At 56.3% G+C, this 22,464-nt stretch overlaps 2 protein-coding genes across 3 annotated transcripts in view; both read right to left on the bottom strand.

Annotated features, from left to right (window-relative positions):
* CARMIL3 (capping protein regulator and myosin 1 linker 3) overlaps positions 1–11,441 on the bottom strand; it is a 28,581-nt gene extending 17,140 nt beyond the window's left edge. The window contains exons 1-17 of the mRNA XM_038741451.1: positions 11,358–11,441; positions 8,997–9,091; positions 8,670–8,720; positions 7,739–7,798; positions 7,487–7,602; positions 7,289–7,386; positions 6,091–6,161; positions 5,843–5,916; positions 5,510–5,585; positions 5,326–5,414; positions 5,071–5,165; positions 4,809–4,895; positions 4,476–4,585; positions 2,538–2,615; positions 2,285–2,361; positions 1,782–1,886; positions 750–819 (exon numbers count right to left, since the gene is read on the bottom strand). Coding sequence (XP_038597379.1) covers positions 750–819; positions 1,782–1,886; positions 2,285–2,361; positions 2,538–2,615; positions 4,476–4,585; positions 4,809–4,895; positions 5,071–5,165; positions 5,326–5,414; positions 5,510–5,585; positions 5,843–5,916; positions 6,091–6,161; positions 7,289–7,386; positions 7,487–7,602; positions 7,739–7,798; positions 8,670–8,720; positions 8,997–9,091; positions 11,358–11,397 — 1,392 coding nt within the window. The 5' untranslated portion in view covers positions 11,398–11,441. The remainder of the gene's footprint in view (positions 1–749; positions 820–1,781; positions 1,887–2,284; positions 2,362–2,537; positions 2,616–4,475; positions 4,586–4,808; positions 4,896–5,070; positions 5,166–5,325; positions 5,415–5,509; positions 5,586–5,842; positions 5,917–6,090; positions 6,162–7,288; positions 7,387–7,486; positions 7,603–7,738; positions 7,799–8,669; positions 8,721–8,996; positions 9,092–11,357) is intronic.
* Positions 11,442–14,389: 2,948 nt separating this feature from the next.
* On the bottom strand, positions 14,390–22,212 carry LOC119921062 (dehydrogenase/reductase SDR family member 4-like). 2 transcript variants are annotated; one of them, XM_038741399.1, is made up of 8 exons: positions 21,985–22,212; positions 20,499–20,676; positions 19,719–19,820; positions 17,683–17,753; positions 16,839–16,890; positions 15,804–15,938; positions 14,929–14,984; positions 14,390–14,636 (listed from the first exon to the last, which is right to left on the bottom strand). In XM_038741399.1, the coding sequence occupies exons 1-8, from the start codon at positions 22,110–22,112 to the stop codon at positions 14,522–14,524; spliced, it is 837 nt and encodes a 278-aa protein (XP_038597327.1). In that variant the 5' UTR covers positions 22,113–22,212; the 3' UTR covers positions 14,390–14,521. The 2 variants fall into 2 exon arrangements, with proteins under 2 accessions (XP_038597327.1, XP_038597330.1); XM_038741402.1 differs by lacking the exon at positions 15,804–15,938.
* Positions 22,213–22,464: the final 252 nt, after the last annotated feature.

The following is a 22,464-nucleotide window of genomic DNA, read 5'->3' as shown; positions in this document are numbered from 1 at the left end:
GGGCTTTGGAGTCAGAGGTCACGGGTTCAAATCCCGGCTCTGCCAATTGTCAGCTGTGGGACTTTGGGCGAGTCACTTCACTTCTCTGGGCCTCAGTTCCCTCATCTGGAAAATGGGGATTAAGACTGTGAGCCCCCCGTGGGACAACCTGATCTCCTTGTAACCTTCCCAGTGCTTAGAACAGTGCTTTGCACATAGTAAACGTTTGATAAATGCCATTATTATTTTATTATTATTATTATTATTATTATTATTATTATTACTACTACTACTATTAAGCGCTTGGGTGAGTACAGTGTGCAAAGTACTAAGATCTTGGGACAGCCCCCAGAACCATCCAGACAATCTCCCTCCTGAACTTCCATCTTCCACGGTTCACGAGTGCTTAGTACAGTGCTTCACACACAGTAAGCGCTCAATAAATACGATCAAAAGGATGAATGAATGCAGCATGGCTTAGTGAAAAGAGCCCAAGCTTGGGAGTAGGAGGTCATGGGTTCGAATCCCGGCTCCGCCACATGGCTGCTGTGTGACCTTGGCCAAATCACTTCACTTCTCTGGGCCTCAGTGACCTCATCTGGAAAGTCGGGATGGAGACTGGGCGCCCCCCGTGGGACAACCTGCTGACCTTGTAGCCGTCCCAGCGCTTAGAACAGCGCTTGGCACACAGTAAGCGCTTAACAGATACCATCAGCCTCATCAGCTCCGGGCGGGGCGGAGCGGGGCCGAGAAGAGGCGGAGACACTCACCTCGCAGCTGCTGAGGTCCAGATGCAGGTCGCTGAGGTGGGTATTGAGGGAGAGACCCTGCAGGAGGGCCCTGCAAGAGTGAAGGGTCGTCAGCACGGGGCAGCCCCCTCCCAGGCCCGTGCCCAGTGCCCCCAGCCCCATGAGAAGCAGCGTGGCTCAGTGGAAAGAGCCTGGGCTTGGCAGTCAGAGGTCATGGCTACAAATCCCATGTACCTCAATCCTCACTCTAATCATTAATCGTATTTATTGAGCACTTACTGTGTGCAGAGCACTGTACTAAGCGCTTAATAAATCTAATCCTCACTGTACCTCATTTTCACCCATCCCGCCGTCGACCCCCAGCCCACGTCCTCCCCCTGGCCCGAAATGCCCTCCCTCCACACATCCACCAAGCTAGCTAGCTCTTTTCCTCCCTTCCAAGCCCTCCTGAGAGCTCACCTCCTCCAGGAGGCCTTCCCAGACTGAGCCCCCTCCTTCCTCTCCTTCTCCCCATCCCCCCCGCCCTACCTCCTTCCCCTCCCCACAGCACCTGTATATACGTTTGTCCAGATTTATTACTCTATTGCCAGATTTACTATTCCATTTATTTTGTTAATGATGTGTATCTAGCTTAATTTTTATTTATTCCGATGACTTGACACCCGTCCACATGTTTTGTTGTCTGTCTCCCCCTTCTAGACTGTGAGCCCGTTGTTGGGTAGGGACCGTCTCTCTATGTTGCCAACTTGTACTTCCCAAGTGCTTAGGACAGTGTTCTGCACACAGGAAGTGCTCAATAAATATGATTGAATGAATGAATGAATAATCCCGGCTCCGCTACCTGTCAGCTGGGTGACTTCGGGCCAGTCACTTCACTTCCCTGGGCCTCAGTTCCCTCATGTGTAAAATGGGGATGAAGACTGTGAGCCCCATGTGGGACAACCTGAGCACCTTGTATCCTCCCCAGAGTTTAGAACAGTGCTCTGCACATAGTAAGCGCTTAACAAATGCCTTCATTATTATTATTATACACCCCCAGCCCCGTGCCCTCACCTCAGGGCCTCCAGAGGCAGGCGGGTGGCCGCAAGGTTGACGTGATTCAGGGTGTAAGCGCTGCTGAAGAACTGTTTGAAGGCTGGCGGGGCCTCCCGGCCCTTCCTGCAGGGACCCCCGGGCAGGGGGACCCACAGAGATGGAGACACAAGGACGTGGGAGCCGGGAGAGGGGGGACGGGGACACGGGGAGGAGGGGCCCGAAGGTAGGTCGGGACGCGGGGCCCACAGACGTGAGGCCCAGAGAGAGAGAGGACACGGGGACGTGGGGCACAGAAACAGCGTCAGGACAGGGGAACAAGGGGGCCGGAGACGGGGCGCAGAGACATGGGGGCCAGAGACAGGACATGGAGACATGGGGGCCAGAGAGACAGGACACAGGGGAGCGGAGCCAAGAGACAGGAGCCAGCCTGACCTTGAGGCCCCTGGCCCTGGCAGAGGGTGGTCCCCCCCGCAGCCGTCTCCCCCGGCGGGGTCCCTCCGCCCCCCCGGCCCTCGACCCACCTGTGGGAACAGCTATTGCGGGCCAGATTGAGGTAGGTGAGGTGTGAGCAGCAGCCGTGCAGCAGGGCTCCCAGCAGCTGGGGACACAACCCGATGCTGGGATGGGGGTCTGTCTCGGCCCAGGACCCCTCTCCCAGAAGCCAGGGGGTTCTGGCCCATCGCCCGCTTGGCATTCCTCCCGGCCCAGCCCCGGCTCTTCTTTCAGCAGGACCCCTGCCCCGCTCTGCGCCCCTCTCTGCCCCCCGCTCCTCACCAGGTCGATGGAGCAGTCGGTGCCAGCCAAGTCTATGTGTGCCAGGGCGTTGGGCTGAGCCAGAAAACTGTACAAGGCCTAGGGAGACGCGGCGGGAGGGGAGGACCTGAGCCGGGCCTGGGGCAGGGGTGAGCCCGAGGGGAAGGGGTGGCAGCGTCCCTCTAACTTATTTACTTTCATACGGTATTTGTCAAGCGCTGGCACTGCATTAAGCGCTAAAGCAGTCTTTTAGACTGTGAGCCCACTGTTGGGTAGGGACTGTCTCTACATGTTGCCAATTTGTACTTCCCAAGCGCTTAGTCCAGTGCTCTGCACACAGTAAGCGCTCAATAAATACGATTGATGACGAAAGCGGTTACAAGCTAATCAGGATGGACATGTCCCTGGAGTTCCGTTCCCCGCCTTCTAGAACGTGAGCCCGTTGAGGGCAGGAATGGCCTCCAATTGTGGCTGAATCGTATTTTCTAAGCGCTCAGTGCAGTGCTCTTAATTTTCGCTAAATTGTACTTTCCAAGTGCTCAGTGCAGTGCTCCCATGCAGTAGCACTTAACAAATACGGCTGAATGAATGAATGTCATCAGTCAGTCAGTCAGTGGTATTTTTTTGACTGTTTACTGTACGCCGAGCACTGAACTAAGCGCTCGGAAGAACCCAATACATCAATAAACAGGCGCAGTCCCTGTCCCCCGTGGGGCTACCAGTCTGAATCCTCATTTTACAGACGGAGGAACTGAGGCCCAGAGAAATGAAGTGACTTGCCCAGGGTCACACAGCCAGACAGGTGGCAGAGCTGGGATTAAAAGCCAGGTCTTTGTGGTTCCCAGGCCGGGGTTCTATCTGCTAGACGGTGCTGCTCCCTCTACTCATAATAATAATAATGGTGGTATTTGTTAAGCGCTTACTATGTGCCAAGCGCTGTACTAAGCGCTGAGGTAGATACAAGGTCATCAGGTTGTCCCATGAGGGGCTCACAGTCTCAATCCCCATTTTCCAGATGAGGTCACTGAGGCACAGAGAAGTGAAGTGATTTGCCCAAGGTCACACAGTAAATGGCGGAGCCGGAATTAGAACCCACGTCTTCTGACTCCCAAGCCCGGGCTCTTTGTACTAAGCCACGCTGCTTCTCTACACACCCCACAGTGTGGTTCAGTGGAAAGAGCATGGGCTTGGGAGTCAGAGGTCATGGGTTCGAATCCTGACTCCGCCACTTGTCAGCTGTGTGATCTTGGGCAAGCCACGTAACTTCTCTGTGCCTCAGTTACCTCATCTGTAGAATGGGGATGAAGACTGTGAGCCCCACGTGGGCCAACCTGATCACCTTGTATCCCCCCAGCGCTTAGAACAGTGCTTTGCACATAGTAAGCGCTTAACAAATACCATTATTATTATTATTATTATTATTATTATTATTATAATCCGCTGCCACCCGCCCTGTCCCTCCTGGCAAACCAGGAGGCCAGGGAGGGGTAGGGGTGGGCTACAAGTAGCGAGCTCTACAGGGGATCGGAAGTGGCATGGCTCAGTGGAAAGAGCCCGCCTTTGGAGTTCAGAGTTCATGGGTTCAAATCCCGGCCCTGCCAATTGTCAGCTGTGTGACTTTGGGCAAGTCACTTCACTGCTCTGTGCCTCAGTTCCCTCATCTGTAAAATGGGGATTAAGACTGTGAGCCCCCCGTGGGGCAACCTGATCACCTTGTAACCTCCCCAGTGCTTAGAACAGTGCTTTGCACATAGTAAGTGCTTAATAAATGCCACCATTATTATTATCATTATCAAACCCAGCATCTTCCCCCCTGGCAGGCCAGCGAGGCCCACAGCAGGGACCTGGACTCCTGTGAGTGGTGAGGGGTGTGGGGAGGATTGGCGGGGTGCTCCTCGGGATGGGGCTGGGGGCTGCGGGGAGGGTCCCTCAGGGCTTGGGGGTGGGATTCGGACTCACATTGGCTTCGTCGGTGGCCAGCAGCCCCGGGTTTTTGCTCAGATCCAGGTGGCGGAGGGAGCTGGCAAATGCTGGGTTGGCCCCAAAAGTCTGGCCCAGAGCCAGGAGTCCTGGGTACAACAGGCTGAGTCACTGGCATTCCCACCCACCCCCCAACCACCCAGTCCCCCCAGCCCCTCTCCATGGACACGGTCCGCTCTAGCTCAGGCCTGGCCCCAGAGGTCAGAGCCCACGGGTGGGGGTGTGGGGAGGGGGCCCGGCCAGGGATGGGGGGCCTCCGGGGCGGCTCCCTGGTGGGGAAGGGTCTGGGGGGGCCTCTGAGGGGGCTGGTACCTCGTGGGGAGATGGCGGTCTTGGCCAGGCACAGTTTGGTGAGGCCCGGGGGGAAGCAGAGCAGTTGCTGGCTCAGGCTGAAGAGGCCTGGGAGAGGATTGGGGAGGGGCAGCGTCAGGGGGCAGGGGACAGGACTAGGACGGATGGTGGGGCCACGACTGGGATTGTGGCAGGGTTGAAGGCTGAGCTGGGGTGGAAGTTGAGGCTGGAGACGGGGGTCCAGGTGGGATCCGGGGGTCGGGTCCGAGGGGCGAATTCTCACCCTTGTCATCGATGGGGTTGTGGGACAGCGTGAGAGAGTGGAGCACGCAGCCTCCGTTCTCCCCAAACACTCCGGCCAGCTTCTGGGCAAAGTCCCTGGGGTGGGGGGAGAAACCAAGGCCTGAGCTGCCCCCGTCCCGCCACCCCAGCCCCTTCCATGGCCCCGAAGGCCCGGAGGGTGGGGGTGGAGGGGGACGCCTCGGCCGTCGGGGAAGGGGGTCCAGGTGGGGGGCGGGGGGCTGGGGCCTAGTCTCACGTCTTGAGCCCGGCATTGTCCAGTACGAGCTCCTCCAGACTCCCGGACTTGCTGAGCGTGTGCAACACCTGGTCTAACACCTCCGAGCCCTGGCGGGGAGGAGAGGGGCAGGGCCCGGGCTCAGCGGGCAGGGGCGGGGACCCGTGCCCAGCCCAGCCCCAGCCCACCCCACCCCACCGCCTACCAGCCGCAGGTCTCTGCAGGACAGCTTGGTGAACCACTGGTTGTAGGCCAGAGCGGCCACCATGAGAGCCAGGTCTCTGTGGGGGAGAGGGCCGGGGGGCTGGCTTGGGGAGGGAGGGGTGGCTGGAAAAGGGGAGGGACAGCTGGGCTGGAGGTGGGCAACCAGAAAGACTTCTGGGGGGCCAAGCTGGGCTGGAAGAGGCCGCGGGGCTCAGGGCAAGGCCAGCAGGGTAAGGAGGGAACGGGGCAGAAGGGGGAAGTGCAACAGGGGAAGAGGGGAGCAGGGCATCGGGGGGGCAGGCTGAGCCCTCTTCCCTCCTCCTCCGGCCCCCACCGGCTCTCCAGGTGGCTGAAGTCCAGCAGGTTGAACTCGCGGTTGTCCTCCGCGTGATAGATGGTGTCCACATCCTGGAGAGGGCAGGGGGAAAGGGTGGTGCGCCTCCCGGGCCTGATGTCAGCCCCCTTCCACCCCACCGCTCCTCCTTTCTCCCAGCTTGTACCTCTCTACCCGGGCCTCCTCGGCGAGGGTCCCCCGGCCCCTCTGGTCAGCCCGCCCTGGGCGACCCCCCAACCCTCACGTACCCACTGCACTTCCTCCCGGCAGCACAGTCCATTGTAGTCACACAGGGCGGCGTACGTCTCCGAGAAGCCGCCTGCGGGAAGGGGGTTACAGCCCAGGTTGGGGGCAGGATGGCAGAGTCGGGGGCATTCAGGGACGGGGCAGGGAGAGATTGGGTGGGGGGCCGGGACTGGGATCAGGTTTGTGGTCACGGTCATGGCTGAGGTAATCAAACAATCATATTTATTGAGCGTTTACTGCCAGCGGAGCGCCGTGCTAAGCGCTTGGGAGAGGACACTGTAATAATAATAACAATGATGGCATTTATTAAGTGCCTACTGTGTGCAAAGCCCTGTTCTCAGCGCAGGGGAGGTTACAAGGTGATCAGGTTGTCCCATGGGGGGCTCACAGTCTTCATCCCCATTTTACAGATGAGGTCACTGAGGCCCAGAGAAGTGAAGTGACTAGCCCAAAGTCACACAGCTGACAAATGGCGGAGCCAGAATTTGAACCCGTGACCTCTGACTCCAACGCCCATGCTCCTGCCACTGAGCCACGCTGCTTCCCCTATATGCTATAGGGGAAGCATGGTTACACTATATGGTTACACTACATGGTTACACCATAACCGTGTAACAGACACACTCCCTGCCCACAACGAGCACTGGTCCCTCTGGGGTCGAGGTCCAGGCTAGGTTCAGGGCTGGGGTCAGCATTGTGGTTAAGGTCATGGCAGAGGTAATAATAATAATAGTAACTGTGGTATTTTTAAGTGTTTACTATGTACCAGGCACTGTACTAAGCACTGGTGGGGTGGGGAGGATATAATAATAATAATAATGATGGCATTTGTTAAGCACTTACTATGTGCAAAGCACTATTCTAAGCACTGGGGGGGATACAGGGTGATCAAGTTGTCCCACGTGGGGCTCACAGTTTTAATTCCCATTTTCCAGATGAGGGAACTGAGGCAGCAAATCGGATTAAACACCCTGTCTATATGTTGCTGACTTGTACTTCCCAAGCGCTTAGTACGGTGCTCTGTACATGGTAAGCGCTTAATCAATACGATTGAATGAATGAATGAACACACACTCACGGTCTCAATGCCCATTTTGCAGATGCGGGAACTGAGGCCCAGAGGAATGAGGTAAGTGGCGCAGTTGGGGATGGGGTCGGATCGGGGTCAGGGCTGGAGGGAAGGGTCATCCCCACGCTCACCGCAGACGCTGTGAGTGGTGGACGTGGACGTTTCCGAGTTGGGGGACGTGTCCCGGGGCCCCTCCGGAGTGTCCGGGTTTCCCCGCCGGATCAGACACCTGGAAGGTCAGCGTCTCCGTCCTGTTCCACATCCACCTCCCCTTCCCCCGTCCCCGTCCTCCCTTTGAGGGAGATGGGGGCCTTGTCCATGGGACTCACCCCGGGCCGGGGCGGACCTTGGCGAGGGCGGCACTGACGTGGCGGGTCACCTGCTCCACGCTCTCGGCCGTGGGCAGCCACAGGCTCACTGACCCACGCTCCGTCTCCACCAGGATCTGCCAGGCGGGAACCGAATGCCCACCCCGTGCCCGCCCCCAACGCGGCCCTCCGTCCTCGCCCCCATCCCAGCCCTCGACCCATTCCACTCCCGCCTTCCCTCGACGACCCCCAAACCGGTCCCCCAGCCCAGACCTGGTTCTGGATCAGAGTGCTGAAGGCCCGGATCTCTAAGACGTTGAAGGAGCTCTCCACCTGGGGCGCGGAGGTGATTCAATCAATCCACTGATTGATAGATCGATTGATTACTGATTGAAACTTGACTGTGTGCAAAGCGCTCTACTGAGGCCATGGAGTTGGCAGACGCCAACCCCGCTGTCACGGAGCAGCTACTCTAGCGGGGAAGTCTGACCTAGAGAAGCAGCGTGGCTCAGTGGAAAAGAGCCCAGGGTTTGGAGTCAGAGGTCAAGGGTTCAGATCCCGGCTCCGCCAATTGTCAGCTGTGTGACTTTGGGCAACTCACTTCACTTCTCTGGGCCTCAGTTCCCTCATCTGTCAAATGGGGATGAAGACTGGGAGCCCCCCGTGAGACAACCTGATCACCTTGTAACCTCCCCAGCACTTAGAACAGTGCTTTGCACATAGTAAGCACTTAATACCATTATTATTATTATTACCTAAACTACTACTAGGAAAGCAGCGTGGCCTAGTAAGTCAGAAGGCCCGGGTTCTGATCCCCACTCCACCGCTCATCTGCTGTGTGACCCTGGGAAATTCACTAAACTTCTCGAAAGCTGTAAAATGGGGATTAAATCCTCTTCCCTCTGATTTAGACTGTGAGCCCCATGTGGAACAGGGACTATGTCTGACCTGATTATCTTGTATCTACCCCAGGGCTTAGTACAGTGCCTAGCACGTGGTAAGCGCCTAACAAATACCGGACGAAAAAGCCCTAGGAGCAGCAGTGAGCCGAGGTGCTAAGGAGAAGGGTCTGACTTGGGGAATAGAACGATGAGACAGGGAAGGCCTCCTGGAGGAGGAGAGATTTCAGGAGGGCCGTGAAGCTCTGGATGGAGAAAATGGGGGCCCACCGGAGCCCAGGATTCGGCCCCGCCCTCACACTGACCTTGGCCGGGATTTTCAGGGGGAAGAGATGAAGGCGCCAGGAAGTCAGGACCTGGGGGGAGCGGGAGGCGGGGGGAAAGGTGGAGAGGGGGTCCGCGCCTAAGAGAGCCCCCCGCGAACCCCACCCCTCACATCTCTTGCTCTCCAGTCTCGGGCCCTGGTTTCGGCCTTCCTCTCCACTCCCCTTCAACCCTGGCCGTCCCTTTAGCCTACCTAATTCCAAGGCCCACTTCTCTGTCCGTCCAGCATCCCCCTCTCACCTCCTCCACCCCCTGGGGCTGCGTCCATCCCCTCTCCATCCTCTCTCCCCAGCCCCTCTGGCTCTCACCAGGACCCTCTCCTCAAACTTCTTAGGTTTGGTCTCCAGTTTCACCCGATGCTGCTGTTGCAAGGCTCCCTGGCTCAGGCATCTCCGGATGCTGTCTGCAAGGCAGTGAAGGGGGTGGAGGGGCTGCTCAGAGCCCCCCCCCCCCCCCCAAACAACCCCTCCCCACTCCCCTGGGATGAAATGAGACGCAGACGGCACCGAGATGGAAAGATTCTGAGAGAGGAGAGGCAGAGAAGGGAGAGAGAAAAAAGAGCCAGAGGAGAGAGGAGAGGCAGAGAAGGGAGAGAGAAAAAAGAGGCAGAGGAGAGAGGAGAGACCAGAGAGAAGAAAAAGAGAAAAGAGACAGGGAGAGAGGGAAAAAAGAGGTGATGAGATAAGAGAAATGGAGAAGAGAGAAAGAGAAAATAGAGAGGGAAGAGAAAGAAAAAAGAGGTGGAGAGAGAAGAGAAACAGAGGAGAGAAAGAGAAAAGAGAGATGGGAGAGAGAGAAAAGAGAGACAGGAGAAAGAGAAAAAGAGCTGGAGAGAAGAGAAACAGAGGAAAGAGATGGAGAGGAGAGACAGAGAGGAGAGAAAGAGAAAAGAGACAGGGAGAGGAGAGAGAACAGAAGGGAGACAGAAAGAAAAGAGAGGTGGAGAGAGAAGAGAGAGTGGAAAGAGAAAAGAGACAGGGAGAGGAGAGAGAGGAGAGGAAGGGAGACAGGGAGAGAGAAAGAAAAGAGAGGTAGAGAGAGAAGAGAGAGTGGAGAGAAAGAAAAGAGACAAGGGAGAGGAGAGAGAGGGGAGAAGGGAGACAGGGAGAAAGAAAAGAGAAGAGAGACAGGAGAGGAAAAAGAAGAGGGGAGAGATGAGAGACACAGGCCGGAGAGAGAGACGGGAGATGAAGAGAGAGGAGAGAGGAGAAAAGAGACAGGAGAGAGCGAGAGAGATAGAAAGGGAGAGACAGGGCCTCCACCCCTACCCACAGGTTTTACTGCAATGTGTGTGTATGTGGGTGTGTGTGGATGGAGGGCATTTCCCGTGTCTGTGTGGGGTCTCGGCGAGTAACAGAATTGGTGGGAGAGTGTGAGACTCCTCATTACTTAGGGTGCACAACAGGGGGTTGTGGAGGTGAGTGTATCTCGGGGCTCAATGTGTGTGATGGGGTGGGTTGGCTTGGAGAGGAAGAGGAGAATACATGAGAGATGGTGGGGACATTTACGTGTCTGAGAGAGGCTGGCTAACGGAAGGGCGTGTGTGTTTGTGTGTGTAAGTGAGTCGGTGTTTCTGAGACTGTGTAGGGTGACATTTGTGACTGTGTGGGTATGGATGGGAGGTGAAGAGGGGTGTGTTGGGGGGGCTGTGGAGTAGGACTGAGGAGGGGGTATATGTGTGTAGGTTGGTGTTTGTGACAGGGAGTGTGTCCCCCAGAGGACTCTGGAGATGAGCAGCGATAAGATGGGGAGAGACGGGAGGCGGTGATGGGGCCAGGGGAGAGGAGAAGGCCCGGCCTGCTGCCAGGGAAAGGAATAACGCTTGGCCATTGTCCGCTGTGCTGGCTGCGGTGTGAGTCTTTGTGCTGTGTGTGTGTGTTTGAGGGTGTGTGTGAATGTGTGATCCCCTCCTGGCCTCTCCGGCCCCCCCCGTCCCTTCCCCCGCTTCCTCCTGGGCCCGGGGGGAGACGGATGCCCCGCAAACAGGGTGGCTAGGCTGGGCAGGGCCGGAGTCCTCGGCCAGCCCCAGCCCGGTCTGTCCGGTCCTGGGCGGCGGCCGGCGGCACCAGGGGCGGCACCGGGGGCAGCACCAGGGGCGGCACCAGGGGCGGCACCAGGGACAGCACCGGGGGCAGCACCAAGGGCAGCTCCGGGCGGCGGGGGGCGGGCCCGGGGGCAGCTTGGGGGCCGCCCCTGGGGATGGGGGCGGCCGACGCTCCAGGCCGGGGGGCCGACCCGGGGGGCCGCGATGCTGCCGGCAAGGGGCGGCGACCACCTCCGGGCGTCCTTCCTCTGCCCATCCCTCGCTCCATCCCTGGGTCCATCCCTGTGCCCGTCCCTGGGTCCATCCCTGTGCCCGTCCCTGGGTCCATCCCTCTGCCCGTCCCTGGGTCCATCCCTCTGCCCATCCCTGGGTCCATCCCTGCGCCCATTCCTGGGTCCATCCCTGTGCCCATCCCTGGGTCCATCCCTGCGCCCATTCCTGGGTCCATCCCTGCGCCCATTCCTGGGTCCATCCCTCTGCCCATCCCTGTGCCCATCCCTCTGCCCATCCCTGGGTCCATCCCTCTGCCCATCCCTGGGTCCATCCCTCTGCCCATCCCTGGCCATCCATCCATCCCTGTCCATCCCTCCCTCCATCCACCCACCCACCGCCGGGTCCTTCCTACCTTGCAGCTCGCGGGTGAGGTCGGCGCCGGGCTTGGCCATGGCTCCGAGGAGGCCGGGAGGTGGCCGGAGCCCCCCGAGCCCCTGGGCACATGCCAGGAGCGGCCAGGCCCGGCCGCCCTCCGCCCCCTCCCCCCGCCAGGAGCCCCACGGAGCATGCGCGCGGGGCCTCACGCCCCCTCCCCTCCCCTCCCCTCCCCACGCTCAGCCCCCTCTAGCCTGTCAGCTCCTCGTGGGACACGGCCTTCATTCATTCATTCATTCAATCGTATTTATTGAGAGCCTACTGTGTGCAGAGCACTGGACTAAGCGCTTGGGAAGCCCAAGTTGGCAACATCTAGAGACGGTCCCTACCCAACAGCGGGCTCACCTCCTCCAGGAGGGCCTTCCCAGACTGAGCCCCCCCGCTTTATCCCCCTCTCCATCCCCCTCATCTTACCTCCTTCCCTTCCCCACAGCACCTGTATATATGTTTGTACAGATTTATTACTCTATTTATTTTAACTTGTACATACCTATTCCATTTATTTTATTTTGTTAGTATGTTTGGTTTTGTTCTCTGTCTCCCCCTTCTAGACTGTGAGCCCACTGCTGGGTAGGTACCATCTCTATATGTTGCCAACTTGTGCTTCCCAAGCACTTAGTACAGTGCTCTGCACACAGTAAGCGCTCAATAAATACGATTGATTGATTGATATAAGGTGGAGGCAGACAGCAAAACAAATTTTAAATAAATAATAATGGCATTTGTTAAGCGCTTACTATGTTCTAAGCGCTGGGTGCGGATACAAGGTGATCACGTTGTCCCACTTGGGGATCACAGTCTTGATCCCCATTTTACAGATGAGGTCACTCAGGCCCAGAGAAGTTAAGTGACTTGCCCAAGGTCACACAGCAAACGTGGGGGAGCCGGGATTAGAACCCATGACCTCTGACTCCCAAGCCTGGGCTCTTTTCACTGAGCTACGCTGCTTCTCTGGAATGGAATGGAAATGGAATAGTAAATATGTACAAATAAAACAAATAAGGTAATAAATCTGTACAAACATATATACGGGTGCTATGGGGAGGGGAAGGTGGAGGGGGGGAAGGGGGCATGGGCCTAGCGTTGCTATTATCATTAATATATAACATATAATAATCACTGTGGCATTTAATAAGAATACTAATAAAAATGAGGATGGCATCTGCTAATAATAATAATGGCAGTTATTAAGCACTTACTATGTGCAAAGCACTGTTCTAAGCGCTGGGGGCATACAATTCATTCATTCATTCATTCAATCGTATTTATTGAGCGCTTACTGTGTGCAGAGCACTGTACTAAGCGCTTGGGAAGTACAAGTTGGCAACATATAGACACTTACTGTGTGCAGAGCACTGTACTAAGCGCTTGGGAAGTCCAAGTTGGCAACATATAGAGACGGTCCCTACCCAACAGTGGGCTCACAGTCTAGAAGGGGGAGACAGAGAACGAAACAAAACATACTAACAAAATAAAATAAGTAGAATACAAGGTGATCAGGTTGTCCCACGGAGGGCTCACAGTCTTCATCCCCATTTTACAGATGAGGAAACTGAGGCCCAGAGAAGTGAAGTGACTTGCCCACAGTCACACAGCTGACAAGTGGCAGAGTTGGGATTTGAACCCTGACCTCTGACTCTAAAGCCCGGGCTCTTTTCCACTGAGCCACGCTGCTTCTCTGTAAATCCGGCGCTTAGAACAGTGCTTTGCACATAGTAAGCGCTTAATAAATGCAATCATTATAAATGCGACTCACTGACTGACTGAATGAATGAATCCACACACTCCAAGTCTGGGAGTTGGATCCTGGCTCGCACGTACTAGACGCCTTGCCCGGCCCTGAGACCACCTCTTTGGAGGGGGGAAGTAGTGTTGCCTGCTGGATAGAGTCCAGGCCCGGATGCCAGAAGGACCTGGGTTCTAATAATAATAATAATAATAATAATAATAATAATAATAATGGCATTTGTTAAGCGCTTACTATGTGCAAAGCACTGTTCTAAGCACTGTACTGTTCTAATCCTGCCTCCATCCCTTGGCTGCTGTGTGATCCTGGGCAAGTTCTTTCACATCTCTGGGCCTCTGTTCCCTCAGCTGGAAAACAATGACTGTGGCATTTGTTAAGTGCTTATTATGTGCCCAGCACTGTCTTAAGCGATGGGGGTGGTTGGACCCAGCCCTGTCCCACATGGGGCTCACAGTAGTAATTCCCATTTTACAAGTGAGGTCACTGAGAGATGAAGTGACTTGCCCACGGCCACTCAGTGGACAAGTGGCGGGGTCAGGATTAGAACCCAGGTCCTTCTGACTCCAGGCCCGGGCTCTTTCGGATCAAGATTGGGGGTCTCATGTGGGACACGGATTGCATTCAATTCAGTTCTGTTGCTTGTACCCTAGGGCTTACTGTAGTGCCTGGCACATAGTAAGTGTTTAACAAATAAACAAGAAACATTTGGGGAGCTGCATGGAATGCCCACGCCCCCCACAACCCAACCACTACTGCGCTGCCAGGGGTTGGGGGCTGGGGGTGGGCAAGCCAAGGGCCCCATTGGGCATTTGCCACCTGGCTCTGCCCGCTGCCAGCACAGAGACTCGCCCCCTCCCCACACCGTAAGCCCGAGCCTGAACGGTCCGCCAATTCCGAGCTGCCCAGGCAGCTCCTGGGTTTACCACGTCCTTCATCCCTCAAAAATAAAAACCCTCAGCCGATGCTCACACCCCTGCCCGCCATCGGACCGATTGACAGTAAGCATTTACTCTGTGCCAATCAATCAATCAATCGTATTTATTGAGCGCTGTGTGCAGAGCACTGTACTAAGCGCTTGGGAAGTACAAGCTGCCAACATATACAGTCCCTACCCAACAGTGGGCTCACAGTCAAAAAGGGGCTCACAGTCTAAAAGCACTGTGCTAAGCCCTGGTGTCCCGACAGCACCATCAGGTTGGGCTCGGCGTCCCCCTTCCCTCCACGCCGTGCGAGAGAGACACAGAGTGACACCCAACTCCGCCCGCTACACAACTTGTAAGAATTTATTCATCTTTTGGTGACGGCAGCAGTGGGCTGGGCGGAAAAGAAGGCCGATGGCCAAGTCCCAAGGCCAGGACCCAGACGTCCAAGCTCCAGGCCCTGCTTTGCCCCCGTCAGAGTCGCGAGGGGGTTCCTCCGCCCACCACCACGGTCTCGCCCGTGATGTAGTTGGCATCAGGGCTGCAGAGGAAAGACACGATTCCGGCGCAGTCTTCCGGCTCTCCAAGCCTGGGGAAGCCACCGCGTCAGGGAGGGCTGATGGCCAGCCCCTAATGACCAGGCCCCAGAGCTGACCCCCCAGCGCTCCATCCCCTAACCACCAGGCCCCAGGGCGAAACCCGGTTTCTTCTCCGTTAGGACCTGGGCCTCCTCTCAAGGATGGGCTGGTCGGAAACGGGGGTCAGTTTGGGCCGGCAAAGCGGGGGCACAGCCTGGCAGAGTGGAAGGCCCTGCCCTCTGACCTCCCCTAGTGCCCCCTCCTTCCTGCTCCCCTTCCCCCTTCCCGTTTGATGGCTCTCACCTGCTGATCTTCATGGCTTCCAGGATGCTAGCCTTTGCAGCTTGGTCCTTCCAGAACTGTGAGGAGCGGCGGGGGAGATGGGCGGAAGATCAGAGTGGCAATAAAGAGCGGCTGGGCAATTCTCCCCATGTCAAAGGGGAATTTTTTTTTTTTTTTTTTGCGTTTGTTAAGCGTTCATTATGTGCCAGGCGCCGTACCGAGCATTGATTGCAAGATAATCGGGTTCGACACAGTCCCTGTCCCACTTAGGGCTCCCAGTCTTTATCCCCCTCTTACAGATGAGGGAACTGAGGCCCAGAGAAGCGAAGCGACTTGCCCAAGGTCACCCAGCGCACGGTGAGTGCTCGATAAATACGACTGACAAGTTGCGGAGCCGGGATTAGAACCCAGGTCCTCTGACGCCCCGGCCCGGGCTCTTTCTACTGGGCCGTGCTGCTTCTCGGCCCTGAGGCACAGAAGGGGAGCGGGCTGAGCCACTGAGTCCCAAAAGGGTGGAATTCGGTTCAAACACGGGAAGCAACATGGCGCAGCGGGTAGAGCAGGCCCACTTTGGCTCAGAGAATGGGGATGGGGGGTCAGGGGGAGGAGCCCCGAGGATGATGATGGCATTTATTAAGCACTTACTATGTGCCAAGCACTGTTCTAAGCACTGGGGAGGTTACAAGGTGATCAGGTTGTCCCATGGGGGGCTCACAGTCTTCATCCCCATTTTACAGATGAGGCAACTGAGGCACAGGGAAGTTAAATGACTTGCCCAAAGTCACACAGCTGACAATTGGCGGAGTTGGGATTTGAACCCATGACCTCTGACTCCAAAGCCCGGGCTCCTTCCACTGAGCCAAGCTGCGGGGAGGGAGGGTCCCCCCCATCCTTACCACAGAGCTGAAGTTGGTCTTGATTAGCCCCGGGGCCAGGCAGTTCACTCGGATACCCCTTGGGGCCAGCTCCAGGGCCAGGTTCTTCGTCAGACCCAGCAAGGCTGTTTTACTGACGTTATAAGGGCCCAGAGCCTGGTAATAATAATAATAATAATGGCATTTATTAAGCGCTTACTATGTGCAAAGCACCGTTCTAATAATCATAATAATGATGGCATTTATTAAGCGCCTACTATGTGCAAAGCACTGTTCTAAGCACTACGGAGGTTACAAGGTGATCAGGTTGTCCCATGGGGGGCTCCCAGTCTTCATCCCCATTTTACAGACGAGGGAACTGAGGCACAGAGAAGTGAAGTGACTTGCCCAAAGTCACACAGCCGATAAGCGGCGAAGCTGGGATTAGAACCCACGACCTCTGACTCCCAAGCCCGGGCTCTTCCCGCTGAGCCACGCTGCTTCTCCAATAATAATCGTAGCATTTGTTAAGCGCTTACTATGTGCCAAGCACTGTTCTGAGCGCTGGGGAGGTTACAAGGTGATCAGGTTGTCCCACGGGGGACTCACAGTCATAACCCCCATTTTACAGATGAGGTAACTGAGGCACAGAGAAGCGAGGTGACTTGCCCACAGCCACACAGCTGACAACTGGCAGAGTCGGGATTCAAACCCATGACCTCTGACTCCAAAGCCCGGGCTCTTTCCACTGAGCCATGCTGTTCTAAGCGCGGGGGAGGTTACAAGGTGCTTAGGTTGTCCCACGTGGGGCTCACAGTCTTCTTCCCCATTTTACAGATGAGGGAACTGAGGCCCAGAGAAGTGAAGTGACTTGCCCAAGGGCGAGTGGTGGGGCGGGGGGAGACAGAGTGGGCCCCCGCCACCCCCCCCCCACATCTGGGGTCTTCAAAAATGCAGGGGCTGAGTCGGGGGGGGGGGGCTGTCACCCCAAGCGAAAGACTCTTGGCCAGGGTGGGGCTGGATTCTCCAGGGATCGGGGGCTCCCACCAGCCAGGGTCGGAGGAGAAGGGCACTTACAGGAAAGGGGGCGAAGGCTGCAATGGAGGATACGATGACCACAGAGCCGCCGCTGCAATAAAAATAATAATAATAATAATGATGGCATTTATTAAGCGCTTACTATGTTCATTCATTCATATTTATTGAGCGCTTACTGTGTGCAGAGCACTGGACTAAGCGCTTGGGAAGTCCAAGTTGGCAACCTATAGAGACGGTCCCTACCCAACAGCGGGCTCACAGTCTAGAAAGGGGAGACAGAGAACAAAACATATTAAAAAAATAAAATCAATAGACTAAATATACACAAATAAAATAAATGGAGTAGTAAATTTGTACAAACATATATACAGGTGCGAGCACTGTTCTAAGTGCTGGGGAGGGTACAAGGTGATCAGGTTGTTCCACGGCGGGGGGGGGGGGTGCTCACAGTCTTAATCCCCATTTTCCAGATGAGGGAACTGAGGCCCAGAGAATCAATCAATCAATCGTATTTATTGAGCGCTTACTGTGTGCAGAGCACTGTACTAAGCGCTTGGGAGGCAACACATAGAGACAGTCCCTACCCAACAGCGGGCTCACAGTCTAGAAGGGGGAGACGGAGAACAAAACCAAACGTACTAACACAATAAAATAAATAGAATAGATATGTACACGTAAGATAGTTGGCGGAGCCGGGATTTGAACCCATGACCTCTGACTCCAAAGCCCGGGCTCTTTCCGCTGAGCCACGCTGCTTCTCTGTGCAATGGCACAGAGGCGGTGAGACAGCAGCCGTGAGATGCCTCGACTTCTCTCCCCCGTCCCAGAGCCACCAGGACCCCCGACGCTTCCCCTCTCCCGGGGCTCCCGTTACCCCCGTTACCCCCTTTTCTCCATCTCAGGGACCACTGCCTTCACCAGCAGAGCCGTGGCCTTCACGTTAATATCCAGAATCTGAAAGCGAGACGGGGTGCGGGGAGGTCAGAGCTGGGAATCTGGGTTCTTCTTTTATTTTTTTAGGTATTTGTTAAGTGCGTTCTACTTGTCAAACGCCGTTCATTCATTCAATCATATTTATTGAGCGCTTACTGTGTGCAGAGCACTGTAGTAAGCGCTTGGGAAGTACACGTTGGCAACATACTGGGGTGGGTACAAGTTAGACACAGTCCCTGTCCCGTGTGGGGCTTACAGCGGAAATAGGAGGGAGAGCGGGTGGCGAGGAAACGGAAACGCAGGAAAGTTAAATGACTTGCCCCAAATCACGGAAGTTTCTTGAGAAGTTTCTTAAGAAGCGGTTCTTAAATCTGGAACCACTTGCCCTAAAGCCAGGATTAGAACTCGGGTTCTAATCCCAGCTCTGCCGCATGTCTGATGAGTGACCTTGGGTAAATCACTTGGCTTCTCTGGGCCTCAGTTCCCTCATCTGTACAATGGGGATCATCATCATCATCAATCGTATTTATTGAGCGCTCACTGTGTGCAGAGCACTGTACTAAGCGCTTGGGAAGTACAAGTTGGCAAGATAAATTGGATGAAGACTGTGAGCCCCACGTGGGACAACCTGATCACCTTGTATCTATCCTAGTGCTTAGAGCAGTGCTTGGCATATAGAAAGCACTTAAACAAATAATGATGGCATTTATTAAGCACTTACAATGTGCAACACGCTGTCATCATCAATCGTATTTATTGAGCGCTTACTATGTGCAAAGCACTGTACTAAGCGCTTATAATAATGATGGCATTTATTAAGCACTTACTATGTACAAAGCACTGTTCTAAGCGCTGGGGAGGATACAAGGTGATCAGGTTGTCCCACGGGGGGCTGTCCTAAGCGCTGGGGAGGTTACAAGGTGATCAGGTTGTCCCACGTGGGGCTCACAGTCTTAATCCCCATTTTCCAGATGAGGGAACTGAGGCCCAGAGAAGCGAAGTGACTCGCCCAAAGTCCCACCGCTGACAATTGGCAGAGCCGGGATTTGAACCCATAACTCCCAACTCCAACTGACTCCAAAGCCCGTGCTCTTTCCACTGAGTCACGCTGCTTCTCAATACCATTATTATTACCCCTCTAGAGTGTACGCCTGTCGTGGACAGGGATTGTCTCTATTGCCGTATTATACTTTCCAAGCACATAGTACAGTGCTCTGCACACAGTAAGCGCTCATTAATAAGACTGAATGAATGAATGAATGAATGAATGGCATCTCCCATGGTTCCCTGGGGCAGGCCAGCCACGTGGCTCAGTGGAAAGAGCCCGGGCTTGGGAGCCAGGGGTCATGGGTTCAAATCCCACCTCCGCCTTTTTCTGGAGAAGCAGCGTGGCTCAGTGGAAAGAGCACGGACTTTAGAGTCAGAGGTCATGGGTTCAAATCCGGGCTCTGCCAGTTGTCAGCTGTGTGACCTTGGGCAAGTCACTTCACTTCTCTGGGCCTCAGTTCCCTCATCTGTAAAATGGGGATGAAGGCTGTGAGCCCCCCATGGGACAACCTGATCATCATCATCACCAATCATATTTATTGAGCACTTACTGTGTGCAGAGCACCATACTAAGCTCTTGGGAAGTACAAGTTGGCAACATATACGGACAGTCCCTACCCAACAGTGGGCTCACAGTCTAAAATCACCTTGTAACCTCCCCAGCGCTTAGAACAGTGCTTTGCACATAGTAAGTGCTTAATAAATGCCATCATTACTATTATTATTATTTGTCGGGAAGCAGAGTCCAGGCTTACAGGGCAGCAGAATTGCAGCGCTTGAACGCTGCCCTAGGCCCACAACGAGCTTCCAGTCTACTGTGTAGTCCTCTCCCAAATCTGCACCTCACATTGTACCGACCCCTGCCCTTGGCCTTGCCCCTCCTCCTGCCCCCACACCTCCCCTCGCCCCATCCCTATCCCAGCCCCTTCCCCGCCTCACCTTGTCCCACACTTCCTCGGAGGCATCGAGCAGGCTCCCAAAGAAAGGATTGACGGCCGCGTTGGAGACCAGGATGTCGATGCCCCCGTAGCGCTCCAGGGCCTGGCGGGGGGCACGGTATTGGATCTGGGGCTGCCGGCACAGCCCGGTGCCGCCCCCCGCCACGGCCCCCAACCCGCCAACTGGGCCTGGGAAAAGGGCAGGGCTCGAGGCACAGGAGGTCAGCGCGGGAACAAGCAAGGGGGTGGGATTCAAACAGTGAACAGACCGGGAGGCTGCCATTATTTGCGTCCTTTCGGCCTTGACTGGAATCGGGGTTCGTCAGACAGCTGGGGGGGAGCGCACAAAGCTGGGGTTCAGCTCAGACCAGGCTCTTTCTTCCCGTCACCTACGTCTCCGGGGAAGTTTTGACAAAAAGTGAAATTTTTACGAACGGAGGCAAAGACGCGAACAGCGTGGCCTCTCTGGTTGCCAAAGACCTGTGCTCTAAGCCCTGTTTTTTGCTCCCTACCTGCTGCGTGACCTTGGACAGGCCACTTCCCTTCCTCCGGGTCTGAGTCTCCTCATCTGTAAAATGGGAATTCAGTACCCATTCTCCCTCCTACTGGGAACACCCGGTGGGTCGGAGATTGCGTCGGGCCTGATTATACAAGATAATCAGGACAGGACTTGGCGTACAGTAAGTGTTTAACAACTCCCGCAGCTTTGGCACTTTCGGCCGCAGCGAGGAAAGGCTGGTTCCGCCTTGCCCTTCTTCCAGTGATGCCAACCGGGCCTCACCGTGGCCACCAGCCGCTCCCGGTCCTCGGCCTTCCCGACGTGGCACACGGTGCCCGACACGCTGAGCCCCTCGGCCTGCAGGGCCGTCACGGCCCGGTCCACGTTCTTCTGTTTGCGGCTGCTCAGCACCACGTGTGCCCCGTCCTGGCCCAGCCGTCGGGCCACCGCCAACCCGATCCTGGACCGGCGGATGGACGGGACGGGAGACCCTCGATGCCCACCCTGGGCCCCTCTGGCCAGAGAGGACATCCCTCCCACATCCTTCTCGGGGGCACCGGGCCTCAACCCACTGGGGCGGGGGTGGAGGGGGCAGGATTGGAGGGCAAAGAGGCTGGCACAGGGCTAGCCCAGTCGTGCCCTGGCAGGCCCGACTGCTCCTCCCGGCCCCGGGGGCGAGGCTGAGGAGCTGGGGCTGGTGGGGGAAGACTAGGAGAGGGGTCTAGGGCCCTGAGGGATGTGTGTGTGGGGAGGACGGGGCAGGAGTGGGGTCTTGGGGTGGGTGGGGGGGTGGCAGAGTTGGATTTCTGGGCACACTGTGAGACTGTTGTTGGGTAGGGCCCGTCTCTATATGTTGCCAACTTGTACTTCCCAAGCTCTTAGTCCAGTGCTCTGCACACAGTAAGTGCTCAATAAATACGATTGAACGAACCGTAGGAAGGGGCTGGCAGCCAGGCTGGGGAAGGGGCCCAAAGTGGGTTGGGGTTCCAGAATAATAATAATAATGACAGCATTTATCAAGCGCTTACTCTGTGCAAAGCACTGTTCTAAGCGCCGGGGAGGTTACAAGGTGGTCAGGTTGTCCCACGGGGGGCTCCCAGTCTTCATCCCCATTTTCCAGATGAGGGAACTGAGGCCCGGAGAATCAATCAATCAATCGTATTTGAGCGCTTACTGTGTGCAGAGCACTGGACTAAGCGCTTGGGAAGTCCAAGTTGGCAACACCTAGAGACAGTCCCTACCCAACAGTGGGCTCACAGTCTAGAAGGGGGAGACAGAGAACAAAACCAAACATATTAACAAAGTAAAATAAATAGGATATGTACAAGTAAAATAAGTAAATAACCCCCTCCCCCCCTTTTAGACTGTGAGCCCACTGTTGGGTAGGGACTGTCTCTATATGTTGCCAACTTGTACTTCCCAAGCGCTTAGTCCAGTGCTCTGCACACAGTAAGCGCTCAATAAATACGATCGATGATGATGATAAATATGTACAAACATCTATACAGGTGCTGTGGGGAAGGGAAGGAGGTAAGACGGGGGGGATGGAGGGGGGGGAGGAAGGAAGGGGCTCAGTCGGGGAAGGCCTCCTGCAGGAGGTGGGAGAAGGGAAGTGACTTGCCCAAAGTCACCCAGCTGGCGGAGCCGGGATTTGAACCCGTGACCTCTGACTCCAAAGCCCGGGCTCTTTCCACTGAGCCAACCCGCTTCAGGATGGGCAGGGGTCTGGGGGTGGATGCGGGGGTCTGGGGGAGGGTCCCCCACTCACCCGTCCGTGGAGGCGGTGACCAGGGCCACCTTGTTGGCCAGCAGGTCCCGGGGGGCCGCCCTGCTGCTGCTGCCCATGGAGACTGACCTCCACAAGGCTGAGCTGGGCCGCAGCAGGGCCCTCTGCATGGCTCCCTGGACCCACTGGGGACTGAACTGTGCCCCACTGGAGGGGTGCAGCTGCCCCCTGGCCTTGGCTACTGCCCGCTGGCCTTGGCCACTGCTGTCCCCTGGCCTTGGCCACTGTTGCCCTCTGGCCTTGGCCACTGCTGCCCTGCCCCCCCCCCGCCGCGGAGCATGCCGGGTCGAACAGGCCCGGCCCCACCGGAAGTCATGGCGGAGCCCGCCCCCCCCGGGGCGCCCTCTGCTGGCCCCGAGAGGACCCGAACCCGCTCCCGGCTCCGGCCCGGCCCAAGGGCGCCCTCTGCCGGCCCCGGCTGGGTCCTGGTCCTCAGGCGCCCTCTGCTGGCCCCAGCTGCTT

Source organism: Tachyglossus aculeatus, assembly GCF_015852505.1.
Source record: "Tachyglossus aculeatus isolate mTacAcu1 chromosome 12 unlocalized genomic scaffold, mTacAcu1.pri SUPER_6_unloc_1, whole genome shotgun sequence".
Lineage (NCBI taxonomy): Eukaryota > Metazoa > Chordata > Mammalia > Monotremata > Tachyglossidae > Tachyglossus > Tachyglossus aculeatus.
The sequence above is the reverse complement of the archived record's forward strand: the minus strand, read 5'-3'. Positions and strand labels throughout refer to the sequence as shown.